An 18,986-nucleotide genomic window follows, 5' to 3' on the forward strand; every position below is an offset into this window, starting at 1 on the left:
TCCTATGATGTAACATAGTATCTATCCTGATGGGAGTGGTCTCATCCAGGAGGACAATAGCCCCCCTCCCCCCCGGGCACGAAGGGTCACTGAATGGCTTGACGAGGATGAAAATGATGTAAGTCATACACTATTGGCCTTCACAGTCACCTGATCTCAACCCAGTTGAACACCTATGGGAGATTTCGGACGGACATGTTAGACAGCGCTCGCCGCCACCATCATCATCATCATCGTCAAAACACCAAATGAGGGAATACCTGTTGGAGGAATGGTGTTCACCCCTCCGGTAGAGTTAAGAGACTTGTAGAATCTATGACATGGAGCACTGAAGCTGTTCTGGGGGCTCCTGGTGGTCCAACACCTTACTAAGATGCTTCATGGTGGGTTTTCCTTTAACATGCCACCCGTCTGTGTGTAACGACAGTGTTGAGAATCGTGGTTGTTTCCTTTATCCTGGGCTGCTAACTGGCTTCGTCATTTGCCTGGTTCACATCCTCCAGTCCTCCGTTCACACTTTCTGCAGCTGTTATGTGGACACTCGTGTTTTGTACCGTGACGTGGGCCTGCGTGTGGACGCCTCACCTCTGTGTTCTGCACACACAATGGCGTTTCACACACAACGCCGTTTCACACACAACGCCGTTTTACACACAACGCCGTTTTCTCATATTCTGCAACAACCCAGCTCTGATTATGCGCTAGCAGCTGCAGCTGCCCCGCCATTGCCACTGGTAAGCCGACATGGAGCTTGGGCAGGGACTCGTCCCCCCCCCAATCCCCACATCCTCCCACCCCGGCTCCTCCAGCCTCCCCCACCCCCGGCCCCGCCGCCTCCCAGTTTTTCGGCGAGATTCGGGAGTTCAAAGTCGAGGAAGTTCAAAGCTTTGGCTGGGGAACGTTCAAACAAACCACAGCCAGCCGTGAAGTGATGAGGAAAGAGGGCAGGGTGGGGTGGCAGGGAAGGCGGAGGGGACGGGGGGGGTGTATTTAGCCGTGCTAAGCTCTCAGACAATCTCAGCTGTGATGGGGTGGGGGGGGCAGGAAGAAGAGAGGGGAAACTCTGTGAAGAGGGCAAGTGCAAGTTAAAATAAACTGCCCCGCGCTGCATGGGGTAAAGGCGACGAGGGGTGTCGAACAGGTGGAACATCGCCGACACTCATGAAAGCGAGGGAGCGCCGTTGTTTATTTTCACCGTAACGGGACGCATTTCTTCAGGATATCTGAGCTGCTGTTGTTGTTGCTGCGGTCACGCTGCAGACCTGCTGCGATGCTGGTGCCAACAGGCTCGGTCTGAGGTTTGACTGACAGGGATGTAAGTTGGCACAGACAGAGAATTTGAGTCGACGGCATGCTGAGCACAGAGCCACAACATATTTATGGGAGAATATTTATGTTGGGAGAATATGTGAATTTAACGCTGACAGAGCCCCCTGGAAATCTTGCCAACCACTTTTTTTACATCAAACTGCTTTAGCGCACAATGACAAAGTAAATCCCAGTTGTGCCGCCCTTTAAATTCCTTTCTATTATCTCGTTCAAACGGGAACAACAGCAAAACAAAAACATGAATAAGGGGAAGCACAAAGGACCGCTGCACAGTTAAAGCCATGGGACCGAGTACGCAGCGTTTTCTCAGGTATCCACTTCCCTCCCTGCGTTACACAACACCATTCATTTGATAGAGTCAGGCCCGGCTGCATCGAGATCCCAGAACCCCCGGGGAACGGCAGCGGAACTTCCTTCATGTGGATGACTCCCAAACAAAGACTCGTGGAGAATAAGACGTGTTCAGTGAAGAAACAGGCCATGACCTGCTTAAACACAAAGTTTGGTTTGTGTTTTTTTTTACCCTGTGACGGCTAAAAACTCGTCTTTTCACGTCTTTTAATGGCTTCTAATGAGGATCCCAACACAGCTGACGTGAGCGAGTAGAGGCGGCATGGCTCAGGAGGTAGAGCGGGTCGTCTAGTAATAGGAAGGTCGCCTGGTTCGATCCCCGGCTCCTCCGGAGAGCGTGTCGAAGTGTCCTTGAGCAAGGCACCGAACCCCCTAACGACTCCTGATGAGCAGGTTGGCGCCTTGCATGGCGGCCTCCACCATCAGTGTGTATGAATGTGTGTGTGAATGGGTGAGTGTGACACTGTAAGGCACTTTCAGTGGGCGGTAGACTAGAAAAGCGCCGTATAAATGCGGTCCATTAAATACGAATTTTCTTCCGTCGTGTGCGGGTAATGCTTACTTGCACACCTGATTGAAGTCTGTATGTGGGGAGGACAGCTTTACCCTGTATGCTTCTCACCCCTCTGAGGATGGTGAGGTTTTTCACCGAAACTGAATTCATGCACAATGTGCATTAGGAAATGGGAGTATTTGTTGTATCGTCCTATTTCATTTGATTTGACCCTATCTTATCTCTTGTATCTCTTTTTTTTGTGAATTCCCCCCCCCCCTTTTCAACCCAATTGTACTTGGCCAACCACCCCCTCTTCCGCGCCATCCCCAGTCGCTGCTCCACCCCCTCTGCCGATCCAGGGAGGGCTGCAGACTACCAGATGTCTCCCCCGATACATGTGGAGTCACCAGCCACTTCTTTTCACCTGACAGTGAGGAGTTTCGCCAGGGGGACGTAGCGCGTGGAAGGGTCACGCTATTCCCCCCTCCTCTCCCCTGAACAGGCGCCCCGGCCGGCCAGAGGAGGTGCCAGTCCGGCGACCAGGACACATATCCACATCCGGCTTTCCACCCGCAGATACGGCCAATAGTGTCTGTAGGGACGCCCGACCAAGCCGGAGGAAACACGGGGACTCGAACAAGCGATCCCCAAGTTGGTAGGCAACAGAATAGAACGCTACGCTACCCGGACGCCTCTTTTGTGTCTCTTGTTTCTAGTTCTGCACTTTTTAACTGTTAATCTTTTACCTTTACTGTATTTTCATTACTTTGTATTGTGCTTTGAATGCCCCAGTGTATGAAATGTGCTGTGTAAATGATGCTGCCTGGCCTTACAGTACCTACAGTCATAGGATGTTATCCAGCAGGCCCATGGGTAGTACTACATGGGTAGTACAACATGGGTAATGCCATGTTTTACACAAGGCACTGACAATGAAAAATACTGCCGCTGACTGCAGCCTGTAATCTGAGCCATCATAAATTCCTCAACGGTTGTGGTTGGGTCATCGCAACCAAACTACAGGGCAAATCCCCGAAACCGGATCGCCGCAGCGCAAATTCCCACCCTGGCTCCTTTTCAGTGTAATTTTCCTAACCCCAAACCCCAAAATCATTCCTTATCTTAATCAACCCTTATCTTAACCCATCGCCCAACCCTTAACCATAGAGTGAACCACAAAAAAAAAAAAGCTCAACCGTAACCCCTAATCTTAACCCTGAGCCTAATTCTAATGCCCTTCTTTAATACTAGACCTAAGCCGAACCATAACCCAAGTTGGAACCGCAGCAGTAAACCCGACCCCGAGCCCTGAAATATCTCTTGTCCTCATTAGGACATTCTCTTGATCCCCATAAAGAGCTTCTGTTTTTACTGTTGTTACGAGGACATCTGATCACCACGAGGGTAGATAAACTAGATCACAGAAACGCACACTCTCTCAATACTTGTGGGGACCCCTCATTGACTACATTCATTCCCTAGCCCTTAACCCTAACCTTAACCATCATAACGACATGCCTTAACCCTAACCCTAATCCTAACCTTGACCTAATCCCAATTCTAACCTTAAACCTAAATCCTAACCCTAAAATAGGCCCTTTTGCGCACGGGAACCCATAAAATGTCCCCAAAACATAGATTGTTTCTGCTTTTTCTATCCCGATGGGGACCAAATGTCCCCGTTAGGATAGAAAAACAAGGCCACACACATACACATGTGCCACACACACATACACACACCTGCACAACACATGCTACTGGTAAAAGTGTCTGCTTTAATCCCCGCTAGTGTTAGCACGCAGCTTTGGGTCTTTAGCGTGTGAATTAGCTCCAGCTGGTGCCCCTCTCTGTTGTTGTGTATTCAGCCTGATTCAGCAGTCCTGTGCTCGTCTCTGGTGCCGGTCAGCATGGAGCACATGGCGTGTAAGAGCTCACTGGCCACTGGGAATGCCAGCTCATCGACTATTAGAATGACAGGCCGTGGCTATCCTTCTGTGTTTCTGTATGCCTCCTCTTTTTCCCCCACCCCTCTCCCTCTTCTTCTGTCTCTCTGTCTCACCCCGGGATCTGCTTCTCTCGCTCGCTCTCTCTCTCTCTTTCTCCCTCTCTGCAGAGAGCTGAACAGAGGTATGGGGGGGATGTTGTATACAAGGAAGCTTTGGCCGTCTTAAAAGTCCACTGTCAACGGAAGTGCACGAAATAAACATGCCCCATTCAGGGACGGATGGATCGAAATAAAACTCTGCCAGTTGCAAAGTGGAAACAGAGAAATCACAACACATTTTGCAGGCTACGAATGTGGAAAACGGCAATGTGTGCCGCTAAACTTCTGTGTCTTCGAGAACTGCAAAATAACTCTCTATGAGGTCCTTCTGTCGAATCTGACCCACTTCCAGGCTGTGACTTACCTCCTCATAACACAAAACTGAAGTGACACATTGTAGGACCATGGCGTCATATAGTGAAGCGCTGCTGTATTGACGCAGATTGTCCCCCTCGGCGTCTGCACGGAGACATGGCAGCTGTTCCATAGACTCCGATGTGAAACTTCCGCCCTGATATGTGAATATTAATAACGTACAGGCTAGTGTCTAACCTGCCATCGACTCAAACAGACGCTGAAGGGGACCTTCCACGTAATATATCATCACCATATCGACAGCGTCACCGTATGACGCCGTGGGATGAGAACAGGCTCAACTACAGACAGAGGCAGGACACAGTGTTGATACGGCATCATTGCATGCCTTATGAGCTGACCAAGGTACTTACCTTGAGCTTGTCAAAGCGCTCGGTGAGAGAGCACACCTGGTGGTCCCGGTGGCGTCCCACCAGCTTGCAGAGGGCACAGATGAGCTGGTCGTCCACCATGCAGTACATGTTGACCTTCTCGTTCTCGTGCTCCAGGCAGGTCAGGCCTCGTAGGTGAGTGTCGGGCACAGGCTCCACCAGGCGGTGGCTCGTGAACGGCTTCTTGTTGGGGTGCGTGGCACGCAGGCAGCGGTCACAGTACGACACCTCGCAGGTCACGCACGTCTTAACCGCCTCGCGCGGCGGGTCCTGCTCACAGAACTGGCAGCTGATGCGCGGGTCCATGTTGGCCACGACAGCCGGGCTGTGGTTGGAGTTGGTGTGGTTGCTGTGTCCGTGGGAGTGGCTGGAGGTGGCCGGGCTGCCACGGGCGCTGCTTCCGCCTGTGCCGCCGCCACCGCCAATGGTGCCGCCAATTGTTCCGCTTATGGTGGCGCTGTAGGGGCGCTGCTGCTGCAAGCGTCGACTCTCGTTGGGGGAGTTGGGGCCGCTGAGGGAGGCCTTCTGAAAGCGGTCAATGATGTTCTGCAGGGTCACATTTCGCTTGAGGCCCTCCAGGCCCCGGTGGTTAAGCGTGATGACGTAGCGACAGGTGGGGCACTGGAAGGCCGAGATGGACTCAAGGGGTTTGCTGGTGGAGCAGTGGGAGACCAGGATGCGGTGGGCGCAGTTGAAACAAAGGCTGTGGGCACAGGGCAAGAGAAGGGGATCTTCGAACAACTCCAGGCAGATCGGGCAGGTCAGCTCTGACTCCAGTGTTTCCATCTTCAGTTAAACCAATCTAGAGGTGACATTAAATCCCACGGAAGCTGGCCAGTCACCTGCAGGGTGGACGAGAAAGAGGAGGCACGGGATTAGGATGGGTCAGTCACACGGCGAAACAAGTCATCACCAAACGAGTTTTTTTTTTTTTTTTTTTAATCGAGCTGAATTAGACAGGGCTCCTAATTCGCCCCGTCCACTCTCCCATTTACGAAGCCAATAACATAATCAGCCGTGAGATCCCAGCCTCCGAGGGGAGAGGCCGGCCAATCACATAGACACATACTCGATGCCTGATCACGGCAAAATCCATTTGCAAAGAAGCTTTGAGTGCATTTGCACACATGCACGCACACGCACACACCCGTTGCCCTTGCATCCTTGAGTCTCCCTCGGACTGCACAGGATGTCATCATGCCCAAATATCCACTAACAGCCTGTAACACATCGGCCCCCCTGTAGCACCTTTAAATAGCACATGAAAAGAGAGAGGAAAGACGGAGAGAGCAGGGAAGGAGAAGGATAAGAGCGCGGCAGAATGGCAGAATGATGTCGAAGAGAGAGAGAGATCAAGGAGGTGGAGGAGAATGGCAGAAAGTGAGATGGATATGCACCAGAGTAAACAGAGAGAGAGCAAGAGCGGGAGAGAGAGACGGGTCTCCGTAACATTCTGACAGCTTTTCACCCTCGCTTTTTATCCGACCACTTACTTGTTCTTAAACATCAAACTGTTTCAGAGAACCTTCCGTGAGCTGCGATATAAATATCTAAAATCCAGGCTGTGTGGTTTATAATGAATGCTTGAATGGCACACGTCTTATACTTCTTCCCTGCACTGAAGTCAAATATTCTGTAATTTGAGAACTTCCTCGGCAGAAACACCGGATGCTGACTCTGACCCCCCCCCTTTCCCCCCCTTCTGTCAGTCGCTACTACCTTTTCTCCAGTTTCTCTGCCTTTTTTTCCCCCTTATCTGATCCCTTCTCTTCCCCTCCGCCACCACTGCTCCTCATCAGTTCTTCTATTGACCCAGTCATAGAGGCCATATCCATGTTCGCACTGTCGTTTAGAAACCCCAATTTATATCAATGTCGAGCAAAGTAGCTTCCAAGTGCCCATCAAACTACTCGAGCATCTTCTTCCTGTTGAAACTCATAGAGGCACACGCACACACACACACACACACACACACACACACACATCAAAATGACGTGAAAGGCACGTTGAACAACTACCTCGCACCGGAGAGTGAAAACTTTCAACCCAATCTACGGAAAATTGATTTCGGATTCCGCCTTCTTCTCGCTCTCCAGGAGTCTTCTCAGTCTCTGCAGCTTGCAGTCTGCGTATCGAGCTGCCCCCCCCCCCACACACACACACACCTTGGAACCGCTGATGCGAAAAATCGCCAATAAACTCTACCCCCAAAGTGGCACACGGCCCAGCTCCCAGCGGCTTTTTTCCCCCTCCCTTCTAAAGACGTAAAGCAGGCACCGTGAAACGACAGCATTAAACCCAGATGACCCCGGATATCTGACAGTGACAATTTCATTAAGCGAGGACGGCCCTGAGAGATGCCCTCTCCCCCTCTCTGGTCCTCAGAATGTGTAATAGGTAGGTTGTGGAGGTTGTGACAAATCAGTCGACTGGTTCTCTCAACTCGCTGAAACAGCCGGTCTGAGTCCTCATCTAGATGCCTTGTGCACACGGGCATAAAAAAGGCTTTGAGAGAATGTTGAAGGAACCAGATCGGCAGAAATGGGGGGTGTGAAGAAAGTGGGGCAAACACACAAACAGCACGCAAGAATAAATAAATAAGTCTGAAAATGAACTAAAGGTTGACGCTCGAGCTCTCTCAACGATCTTTGAGGCGAGTTTCGAAGCGAAGAGGTGCCGAGCGTCAATACCCCCTTGGCTCAGCAGACACTTACCCAGTGAAAACCAGGCCTCCGATGCAACCGGTCGGTGGGGGATTAGATATTGAGTTTCAGCCAGCCCCATTCAGGGTGATCGCAACAAAACCCAGAACAAAACGGCTTTTCCCGACCGGCCATTTTGATGCTGGTTGCAAGTCGCCAGATTGGGGCTTAATTAAAAGGGACTGAATCGAGTGATCCACCATCGGCCTTCCCCCTTTCTTTCCCTTTCCCTTGCTTCCTTTCATTAACACTTCTTTTCTTCGCTCACATTAGTCCATAGGTAAGCAAGTTCAATCACGGTCAACCTAAGCAATGTCCATTTTTATATTGGACCCTGTAGTGAGCTGGGCACTTGGCAAGACAAATATCGTCATCTCAAATATGAAAGCCACTTTAATCCATCCTATTGTAGAGGACCAGTGGGCAGCTGCAGAGCCCGGGGACCAACTCCCGTTTTTCTTCCCATTGCCTTGCTTAGGGGCACAGGCAGGAGTAATAACCCTAACATGCATGTCTTTTTGATGGTGGGAGGAAACTGGGGCATCCGGAGGAAACCCACACGGACACAGGGAGAACATGCAAACTCCACACAGAAAGGACCTGGGACGGCCTGGGGTTCGAACCCAGGACCTCCTCGCTGCGAGGCAGCAGTGCTAACCACTGGGCTGCCGTGTCCAGGACAAAAACAAGGACCAGACTTTGGATGGTGATGAGATGTTACGTGCCCAGCATGTCTCCGCCAAAACATCTTCACATGTGATGATTTAGGAGTACTTCTTGACACTATATGACAGCCACATCATGCAGTGCTAACACATTTTTGGCTTGTCCTAAATGCCACAATCTATCATGAGGAGAACCGGCTCAAGATCAGCTCAAGACAAAACAAATGCGTTTCAGCTAAACGGCTCGAAACCATCCGCAACAAGGTCTCCTCCCATCCACTGCACTGCACACCAGAACCATGTCTGGTAGTGAGCTGCGTTCAAAGCCAACGTGATTTAAGCCGCAGCTAACTGCTTGGGAAAGGCATTCGTCTGAAGAGGCTGGTAATACGCATGCAGCAGCTTTCGCAGCGAAATTCATTACTGGGAAAAGAAATAAATAATGCCTCAGAGCCAATCATGCAGATATAATGCTGATAACAGGCAACGGGCAGCGCTCTTGCTCGTTGGTGTGTGTGCGTGCGCGTGTGCATATGTGTGCAGATGTTTGTGAGTGCATTTGTGTCTGCCTCTGCAAGTGCACGCACGCAAATAAATGTCCTTCCCCTAATATTCACCTTGGCTGCTATTTATCACATGGCTTATGTGGTTTGTTATAGCACAACCTGATAGTGTTAGGGCCGCAAAGATAGGGCGAGAGAGAGAGAGAGCGAGATGGCTAGATCCGAGGTAGAAGGAATGGGGTCCTGCTCCATCACACCAAACAAAAGCTCTTATTTTATCTCCACTGTGTCAGATGAGGGATAACCGGGCCAGCGGCGGGGGGACAGAGATAAAGATGAAACAGGGAACGGAGGGAGGAAGGCAACGGCGACCCCCGCGACCTGTTCATGTAAAGCCAAGGTCACTGTCTCTTGAGCTTCTAGAGGACACTGAAAATACAGACATACACTAAACAACCCTTTGTCCTACATAGTATGCAGAACAGTTCCCCTGCCCTAGACAGTTTTAAGGTTTCCGTCTGCAGCGCAGTGGTTAAACATCTGGTTTAACTCACTCAGGGATACCAGGTGTCACAAGCCATGTTATGTTATAGCTCAGAACAATTCTAAAAATGTTCTTTTGTCAATATTTCTGTGCGGACTGACATGCATACGTGCTTCATCTGGAAGATAAACCTCATCCAGCCATTTGCTGTAGCATATTTAACCTATAAAAATAACAGAGAAATGAATCACTTCAGCTCAATGACTTCCACATGAGAGAAAGTTGTTGCTGTTTAGCAGCAACTGAAATTCTTTGTCAGTGACAGCAGTTGTTTTTGGAGTGCCAGTACAATATGACTGCTGCCTCAGCAAGGCACACGTCAACAGCACAGAAGAAGGCACACATTCACTACATTTCTCAGAGTGAAGGGCCCCGATTCAGAATCAGCAGATGGGCTCAGAGAACCAAACACATTTCAGCCTAGCTATTTACAACTAGACCAAAACCAGAGCATGTCTCATTTTTTTTAAACGGCACCGTGCAAGTTTGGTGCAGGAGTGCTGCAAGTACTACTTCCTCGGTGCTTTCAACATATATATGAAAATATGTACACACACACAGATATATATATATATACACTACCGTTCAAAAGTTTGGGATCACCCAAACAATGTTGTGTTTTCCATGAAAAGTCACACTTATTCACCACCATATGTTGTGAAATTAATAGAAAATAGAGTCAAGACATTGACAAGGTTAGAAATAATGATTTGTATTTGAAATAAGATTTTTTTTACATCAAACTTTGCTTTCGTCAAAGAATCCTCCATTTGCAGCAATTACAGCATTGCAGACCTTTGGCATTCTAGCTGTTAATTTGTTGAGGTAATCTGGAGAAATTGCACCCCACGCTTCCAGAAGCAGCTCCCACAAGTTGGATTGGTTGGATGGGCACTTCTTGCGTACCATACGGTCAAGCTGCTCCCACAACAGCTCAATGGGGTTCAGATCTGGTGACTGCGCTGGCCACTCCATTACCGATAGAATACCAGCTGCCTGCTTCTGCTCTAAATAGTTCTTGCACAATTTGGAGGTGTGTTTAGGGTCATTGTCCTGTTGTAGGATGAAATTGGCTCCAATCAAGCGCTGTCCACTGGGTATGGCATGGCGTTGCAAAATGGAGTGATAGCCTTCCTTATTCAGAATCCCTTTTACCCTGTACAAATCTCCCACCTTACCAGCACCAAAGCAACCCCAGACCATCACATTACCTCCACCATGCTTAACAGATGGCGTCAGGCATTCTTCCAGCATCTTTTCATTATGTTCTGCGTCTCACAAACGTTCTTCTTTGTGATCCAAACACCTCAAACTTGGATTCATCCGTCCACAACACTTTTTTCCAGTCTTCCTCTGTCCAATGTCTGTGTTCTTTTGCCCATCTTAATCTTTTTCTTTTATTGGTCAGTCTCAGATATGGCTTTTTCTTTGCCACTCTGCCCTGAAGCCCAGAATCCCGCAGCCGCCTCTTCACTGTAGATGTTGACACTGGTGTTTTGCGGGTACTATTTAATGAAGATGCCAGTTGGGGACCTGTGAGGCGTCTGTTTCTCAAACTAGAGACTCTAATGTACTTATCTTCTTGCTCAGTTGTGCAACGCGGCCTCCCACTTCTTTTTCTACTCTGGTTAGAGCCTGTTTGTGCTGTCCTCTGAAGGGAGTAGTACACACCGGTGTAGGAAATCTTCAATTTCTTAGCAATTTCTCGCATGGAATAGCCTTCATTTCTAAGAACAAGAATAGACTGTCGAGTTTCAGATGAAAGTTCTCTTTTTCTGGCCATTTTGAGCGTTTAATTGACCCCACAAATGTGATGCTCCAGAAACTCAATCTGCTCAAAGGAAGGTCAGTTTTGTAGCTTCTGTAACGAGCTAAACTGTTTTCAGATGTGTGAACATGATTGCACAAGGGTTTTCTAATCATCAATTAGCCTTCTGAGCCAATGAGCAAACACATTGTACCATTAGAACACTGGAGTGATAGTTGCTTGAAATGGGCCTCTATACACCTATGTAGATATTGCACCAAAAACCAGACATTTGCAGCTAGAATAGTCATTTACCACATTAGCAATGTATAGAGTGTATTTCTTTAAAGTTAAGACTAGTTTATAGTTATCTTCATTGAACAGTACAGTGCTTTTCCTTCAAAAATATGGACATTTCAATGTGATCTCAAACTTTTGAACGGTAGTGTATATAGTATACACACACACACATATATATATATACGTATACACACACACACACACACACACACACACACACAAAGAGTAATAATTGACCATGATTATAGCAGCAGGTGTCCTGTCAACAGTTTTACAGGCATCTCTTTTATAATGGTGGTTCTATGGGGAAAATGCTTTTTGGGCCGCAGGGGATTTGACCACTGGGAAAAACTGGCTGCAAGGCTGAGCGTCGGCGCCGTAATCCAGTTCCATGCGCCATCTGCGCAAAAAGCAGCGACGCGGGTTAGCGTCACACACACACACACACACACACACACACACACACACACACACACACACACACACACACACACACACACACAGTTTGCTGACGGTGTAAGCATGGGGAGCGACAAAGGTGCAGAAACCTACATCAGGTCACGTGGGAAACGTCAGGTCACATGGGAAAACGTTTTTAGAAGGGCTCGGGGCAATAGCATTTTGATGCTAAAACATTCGAACTTTGACCAAAATTGGAATTTTTGGATTTGAACACATAGGGATCACTACTGGGAAGCCACAGAATGATATGAAAACCTCAAAAACACACAGATAAATGCCCCCCCCCCCTTAATGCCATGTATGTAGTGGTTAAGTTTCAGGTTAGGGTTAGGTGGAGCTGAACCCGGCACATCTCTTGCAGACTCCAACGGGTAGCTCGAAGACTGCACCGCCAGGCTCCGGCGGTGTGACTACTTGTGCTGAATCGTCAGCGGGTGTAAATTGTTCTGCATAAACTAGGGGATGCACCGGTTGCAAAATCCCTGGCCGGTTCCGATTCCGGTTATTGAAAGAGTCCGACTTGGCCGATACCGGTTTTCCCTCTAAAATGTATAGTTGACAGAAAGCTTTTTTTTTTTTGAAATTTTTCTTGAATGAAAAATCAAAATAGTTCAGGCGACGCGGCGCCGGAAAAGTATCGCCTGCTTGGCAATTTGTAATTTGGTCTCACGTGTTGCGTAAGATTTCCGAAACCCAGCCTCTCGACCACTGTAAACGGCTCGTCATCCAGCGCCACTAGCGCCATTATTCTCCTCGTAAGGACTTCGTCCCTTTCCTTGCCCACGAAGGCGTCTTGAGTCGGCTGCTGACGCGCTGCCCCGCACGGGGGGTTGGGCACCGGCTGCATTCGCCTTTACTTTGGAGGCTTCCGGTTCCAGAAATGTGTCATATTCACCCGGGCGGCGTCTTAAATGTCGGATTAAGTTGGAGGTTCCGAACGTTGTGTTGGCTGTTCCTCCACGGTTTACATTCTCCCTGCAGAAACTGCAAACAACAACAAACTTTTCATCTTGTTCCCCCCACGCTGCAAAACTTCCACACCGTCGCCATGTTGATTCATTGTCCGCTGCGCACTGCGCATGCGTATCAGATTGGGAGGCCGGCAGCGCATAACCGGATTAATAAAATAGACCGGCCGGTCTCAAATTAGGGCCGTTCCACGTGAAAACCGGCCAATTTTAATCGGCGGCCGATCGACCGGTGCATCCCTACACAAGAACACTTAATTAGAAAAAAAATCGCAACAAAAACAAGAAGAAAACAACAACCCTGCACTGCATAAGCGTTAAACTAGATGGAGATCTGGCCGATACAGCAGCACAACAGCAAACAATCTCGAGGCTGCACACCAGCATCATTGAATCATTGACACGGATACAAATCTACCCCATAACCACTGGGCATCCAGTCGTTAGAGATGAGCGTGTGACCGCCGTGAGGCCTTGATTTATAAAAATTGGCAGATTCGAGGGTCCACTGAGTCAGCAGTCGAGCTCGGCTCTGCAGGAGAGCGCTCAACAGGGCCGGTTACGCGGATGTTAATGTGGCTGTGTTTAACCGAGCGCGGTGCTATAATTAACACCATCAACAGGCCAGTTAAGCTTCTGCAGAGTCACTCTGGGGAACCTGCGCTCGCTATGATGGCAGCCACTTAGGACCGAATCACTACGGCATTGTGCTGTTTGGAGCCGACAGGCAGGCACATGCAGATGCACGTGCACGGACGGACACGCACGCACGCATGCGTGCACCCAAACACGCGCGCGCGCACAAAGAGAAGGAAAGAGAGCGAGAGAGGCAAACTGACAGGCACTCACACACACATAAACAGCCAATCTCACAAACACAAGGATAAGCTCACACACACGCACACATACACAAAGCACAACAATCTGCACACACTTTCCCTGCCTTGTTTTGTCTCTTCATGTACCATTCTTGATAAGCTGAAGGCTTAAAACGCGCACACACACACACACACGCACGCACGCACTCGCTCACTGTCAGAGACACACGAGCAAACAACGAACACAAACACACACACATAAAAAGCTCCGAGATGCTCGCTCAAGTTAATATTGTGCCCTTCGCGTACTGACTGAGCGAGCGTCTCAGATTCTTGATCCTTCCTGTCTGCCAGAGACACTTATCTGTCTCACACTCAGGCTCACACATGTCAAGCGGTTTTACACCAGCCGAGTCACGCGTGGCCTAGGATGACGAAGGCAGTACCAGCTTCCTCTGTATCCCCCCCCCCCCGCCATCATGAAGTTAGCGCCTTTTAGCTTCTCATGGGTATCTTTGAGAATGCAGATCGGGTCCGTGCTCTGTTTAGTGAGTGGTGGTTGTTTGTGTAGTAGCCCTGCAACCGCAGATTTGTAAATACCTTTCTGTCCTCTAGGAGATGTGACTGGCCAACCAACACGACATTCCCTCTGACTGTCAGTTCGGTGTTTTTGCCTGTACTCCACCAGCCGCTACTGTTAAGATAAGTGACTGCATCCATAAGGCGTTTCTATTAGCAGGCACGACCTTGGCCTGGTACTGCCGGTAATTTAATTAATTTTTTTTTACACCGTTTGATGAATATTCATCTACACTGATTAAATAGCTTATTCTGAACTCTTATATGTGAAGCATTGTTGGCTGAGAGGTTTTGTACCTGCAGCTGGAAAATTATTTCTGTGCATGGGTTTATGCCTACTCACTATTTGAGGTGAGTGCTCTTGCTTTTTTATAGTTTTCTAGTCGCCTCGGTTAAGTTGTGTCATCCTGGAAGTAGAGGCAAACCCAGATCTGATCTAGTGCTAATCAACTCCCTGTTTCTTGCCATGTTAGCGTTCTTACTGCAGGAGGAGGCAGCCGGCTTGCCAGCCTACTGCGAAATCACAGCTTCTGTCAACAGATATGTTGTTATCGGCCACAACTAGGCCTCCAATGTTTGTGTTCCCTTCAAGTGTGGGCAAATGGCATCTGCAGGAGCCAAGGCAGCACAGCACAAGGAACATAAAGGTCAGAGAGACCAGCCAGTACTTCTTCACCCTGCGGCCATGGAGGAGCAGATGATACCGTATCACGGGTGATCTCCTTAGGTTCAGTTCTTCCTCGTTGGTAGTTGCTGTTGACAGATGCCTCGCCCTGGGGAACAATGTGGCAGCACAAGATAGCGAGGAGGCTTTGGAGTATACAGGACAAGAAAGGGCAAAAATGTGCGTGAACTGTGTTGTTTTCAGCACTACGACACCGTTTCTTCCATCTTTAAAAGAGAATTCCTTCCCTCACATGGCCAGACAACACCTCACATGCGGGACATTCTTCTAAATTCGACTTTTTGTCCAAACAGAAAACTCCAGCAGACTCTCCCACGATACGGGTGACATGGTCTGACACAGACCTAACAGGATGGAGGTGTACCCTGTTTGTCAAGTGTCTCCTCTACACTTTCCACAAAGCCCTGTGATGGGAAACAGAATTCAGCAAATCAACCACAGCCTGCAGCTGGTTTATCCAAACTGGCCAAGAAACCCCTGTTTTTCAACGTTACAGACCCATCAGGGCCCGATGGGGTCTTCCCACGAGGCGGAACCTGATCTCATAGCTTGAGAATCACATCTGGCATCAGGACTTGGACCACCTCTGGCTCCTGGTTGCTTGTGACCAGGCAATGATTGATTTGATTTGACTTTTTTTTTTTGAACTTGCATGATACAAAATACAGATTCAAACCATCTCTGAATCGAAAACACCTTCTCCCAGATCGCTCTATGCGAACCAGTGGGAATGAAATGTCAGATCAGGTTCAGGCTCATTATGAAGGCTGCGAGAGCTGCTCGGAGCCAACGCTGATCTCAGCAGGGTAACAACCAACAGGGATGAGACATCAAAATGAAGTTTTGCCCAGTGTGGGCCTTGAATTTGATATATTCATGCAAAATGAGGGAACGCTGATAGTGTGGCAAGAATTATGAAAATATCCAATATTGTCAAGTAGCAGAAATAAAGTTAAAGAGACAAACAGAAGAGGAAGAAATGTAATAATGGTGGTTTGAGACGTGAGATGTGTTATTATTATTAACAGTCTTTTTTCTCTCTGCTCAGGGTATATACCACCCTATATTTTACCGTAATATTTACATTCCTATTTTGCACTTTATCCATAGAGATGTCTTCCGTATCGATCGATAGAGGGTTGTGCCCCTTAATTTCTGGGGCGACTCCACCAAGACCGTCTCCTCATTCTGGGTTCCCGGTACAGCAGAACATCGTCTTCAGTCACACACGAATTTCTGTGTATAAACACTCGACCCAAGCGTGCCTGAGAAGGATAATCCAGTCCTAAGCACCACCTCTGGCTGTCATCCAGAATCCATAGAGTCGCAGTTACATGTGACACTTCCAGTTACTGTGCAAGACTTTTCCCACTCTGGACTTTTTCCATGCAAGACGTTTTAGGTCTAGAGCCTAGAGGTCTAGAGGTCTAGACCATTTGAAGCCTAGACTTTTTCAGTGAAGATTTATTAAGTCAAGACATTTCTGTTCTTTCTGGATTTTTCCTCCTTTTTCTCCCCAACTGTATCCGGCCAATTACCCCCACCCTTCTGAGCTGTCCCGGTTGCTGCTCCACCCCCCTCTGCCAATCCGGGGAGGGCTGCAGACTACCACCTGCCTCCTCCGATACATGTGGAGTCGCCAGTTCTTCTTTTCACCTGACAGCGAGGAGTTTCACCAGGGGGCCGTAGACGCGTGGGAGGATCACGTTATTCTCCCCCAGTTCCCCCTCCCCGCCGAACAGGAGCCCCGACCGACCAGAGGAGGCGCTAGTGCAGCGACCAGGACATAAACCCACATCCGGCTTCCCACCCGCAGACACGGCCATTTGTGTCTGTAGGGACGCCCGACCAAGCCGGAGGTAACACGGGGATTCGAATTGGAAATCCTTGTGTTGGTAGGCAACGGAATAGACCACTACGCCACCCGGACGCCCCCAGACTTTCCCAATCTGACATGCAGCATTAAGTGAAGTACATGACAATACAAACGGGACCAGTGGTAATGACTCATGAATCAGTCTGAAGAGGTAGCGCTGGGCAGTCGTTAATGCAGATATGAAGAGGTGCACACAAAAGCACATACATGGATGTCAAGTACGGGTATTGTATATCATGTTGTGTTGTAGTCATTGTTAGGTTATTGTGAGGCTAATCTTGATGAACAAGGCCCAAGGAGACACATTACTCTGATGACCAGAAATAGAAAATACAGACAATAGATTTTCAGTCTTGGTGAATTGTGTCTCTTTTACAACCAAAAGCATTCAGATGCACAAAGTCCCTCATGCCTATGCGCTCATCTGCGCATGCACCGTGTGTGTATTTTTGCCAAGGCCTGCGTCACCGCGGAGAATGTCGTCTCCGAAACAATAATGATTGGCCCTGTGTGAACAATAGGGGACGATCTGCCTGTAAAAAACCGATAGCTCCTTGAATTGTGGGTGACACAATAGCGCGGCTGAAACGAGCGCCCCGAGGACGCTCAATGATGCCGGCATGAGGGCGGAGCTATGACGCACAAAACAAACGACCACAACTACACCTGTGAAGCAGTTACACAAAACCATTCCCACTGGGGTGGTTTATACTTAGATCACATACCCTTCACATTTCATATACTTATAGCCACTTGGGTCTGTTCAATAATACACGTGTATCATTTAAATGATACACATGTGGCTGTTAAATTACACGGACAGACGTCACATGTAGACCGTGCATGGGCTGTCAGGTGCCTGGTGTGTTATGTATATGTGGTAACCTGTTGGGAAAAGCTTCCTTTATTTGTACTGTGTGTGTGTGGTGTGTGTGCATGCGTGTGTGTGTGCACGTGCGTGTCAAGTCAAGTCAATTTTATTTGTATAGCCCAATATCCCAAATTACACATTTTCCTCAAGGTGTGTGTATGTGTGTGTGTGTGCACATGTGTATGTGTATGCATGTGTGTGTGTGTGTGTGCATGTGTGTGTGTGTGTGTGTGTGTGTGTGTATGAGCCATCATGAGGCCACAGGTGAGTGACACGTGTATTGCCAAGTGTGTTCAGTATGTGTGTGTGTGAGAGCCACCTACATCTATGGGTGTATACCTTTGTGTGTGTCCATGTGCTGTGTGTTGAGTAATTGACCCAGCTGAACGGTTAGAACGTGAAGCCAAGGAGGCAATGAGCCAAGTCAATCTCACACACACACACACACACACAGGATATTTGGTCTTCTCTTCCAGCCCTGAAGCCCTGTAGGGCTGAAGGTGCCCCGTCCTGCTTTGCTGTCTGACAGAGGGTCACTCAGCCATGATGTCTGCAAACACCACAAGCTGCTGTCCAACTAACCCCGAAGCCCTGGAATCTGTTCCACCAAAAACCCTGAACTCTGTTCCACCAAAAACCCTGAACTCTGTTCCACCAAAAAACCCTGAACTCTATTCCACCAAAAACCCTGAACTCTGTTCCACCAGAAACCCTGAACTCTATTCCACCAAAAACCCTGAACTCTGTTCCACCAGAAACCCTGAACTCTATTCCACCAAAAACCCTCAACTCTGTTCCACCAGAAACCCTGAACTCTGTTCCACCAAAAACCCTGAACTCTGTTCCACCAAAAACCCTGAACTCTATTCCACCAAAAACCCTGAACTCTGTTCCACCAAAAAACCCTCAACTCTGTTCCACCAAAAAAACCCTCAACTCTGTTCCACCAAAAAACCCTGAACTCTGTTCCACCAGAAAACCCTCAACTCTGTTCCACCAAAAACCCTGAACTCTATTCCACCAAAAACCCTGAACTCTGTTCCACCAAAAAACCCTCAACTCTGTTCCACCAAAAAACCCTCAACTCTGTTCCACCAAAACCCTTCTTTTGTCTAAGTGGGGAAACAGGTCTGGCAGAAGAGCCGTCTCCTGCAGGCTTCTGACTGAGAACATTTGGTGAAAAAAAAAAAAAAGTTTCTCAGCCGTCAAATTTCCTTCCACGCCAAAGTAAAAACGGGTTTAATAGAGGTTTCAAGAAATCCCAGAGTTCATCTCGGTTTCTGTCATTGCCTGGCAATTG

General features: G+C 48.6%; 1 protein-coding gene across 1 annotated transcript in view; it reads right to left on the bottom strand.

Annotated features, from left to right (window-relative positions):
- mid2 (midline 2) overlaps positions 1–18,986 on the bottom strand; it is a 181,243-nt gene that overhangs the window by 128,211 nt on the left and 34,046 nt on the right. Inside the window, exon 2 of the mRNA XM_056274541.1 lies at positions 4,949–5,808. Within this exon, the coding sequence (XP_056130516.1) occupies positions 4,949–5,752 (804 nt within the window). The 5' untranslated portion in view covers positions 5,753–5,808. The remainder of the gene's footprint in view (positions 1–4,948; positions 5,809–18,986) is intronic.

Source organism: Lampris incognitus, chromosome 1 (assembly GCF_029633865.1).
Source record: "Lampris incognitus isolate fLamInc1 chromosome 1, fLamInc1.hap2, whole genome shotgun sequence".
NCBI lineage: Eukaryota > Metazoa > Chordata > Actinopteri > Lampriformes > Lampridae > Lampris > Lampris incognitus.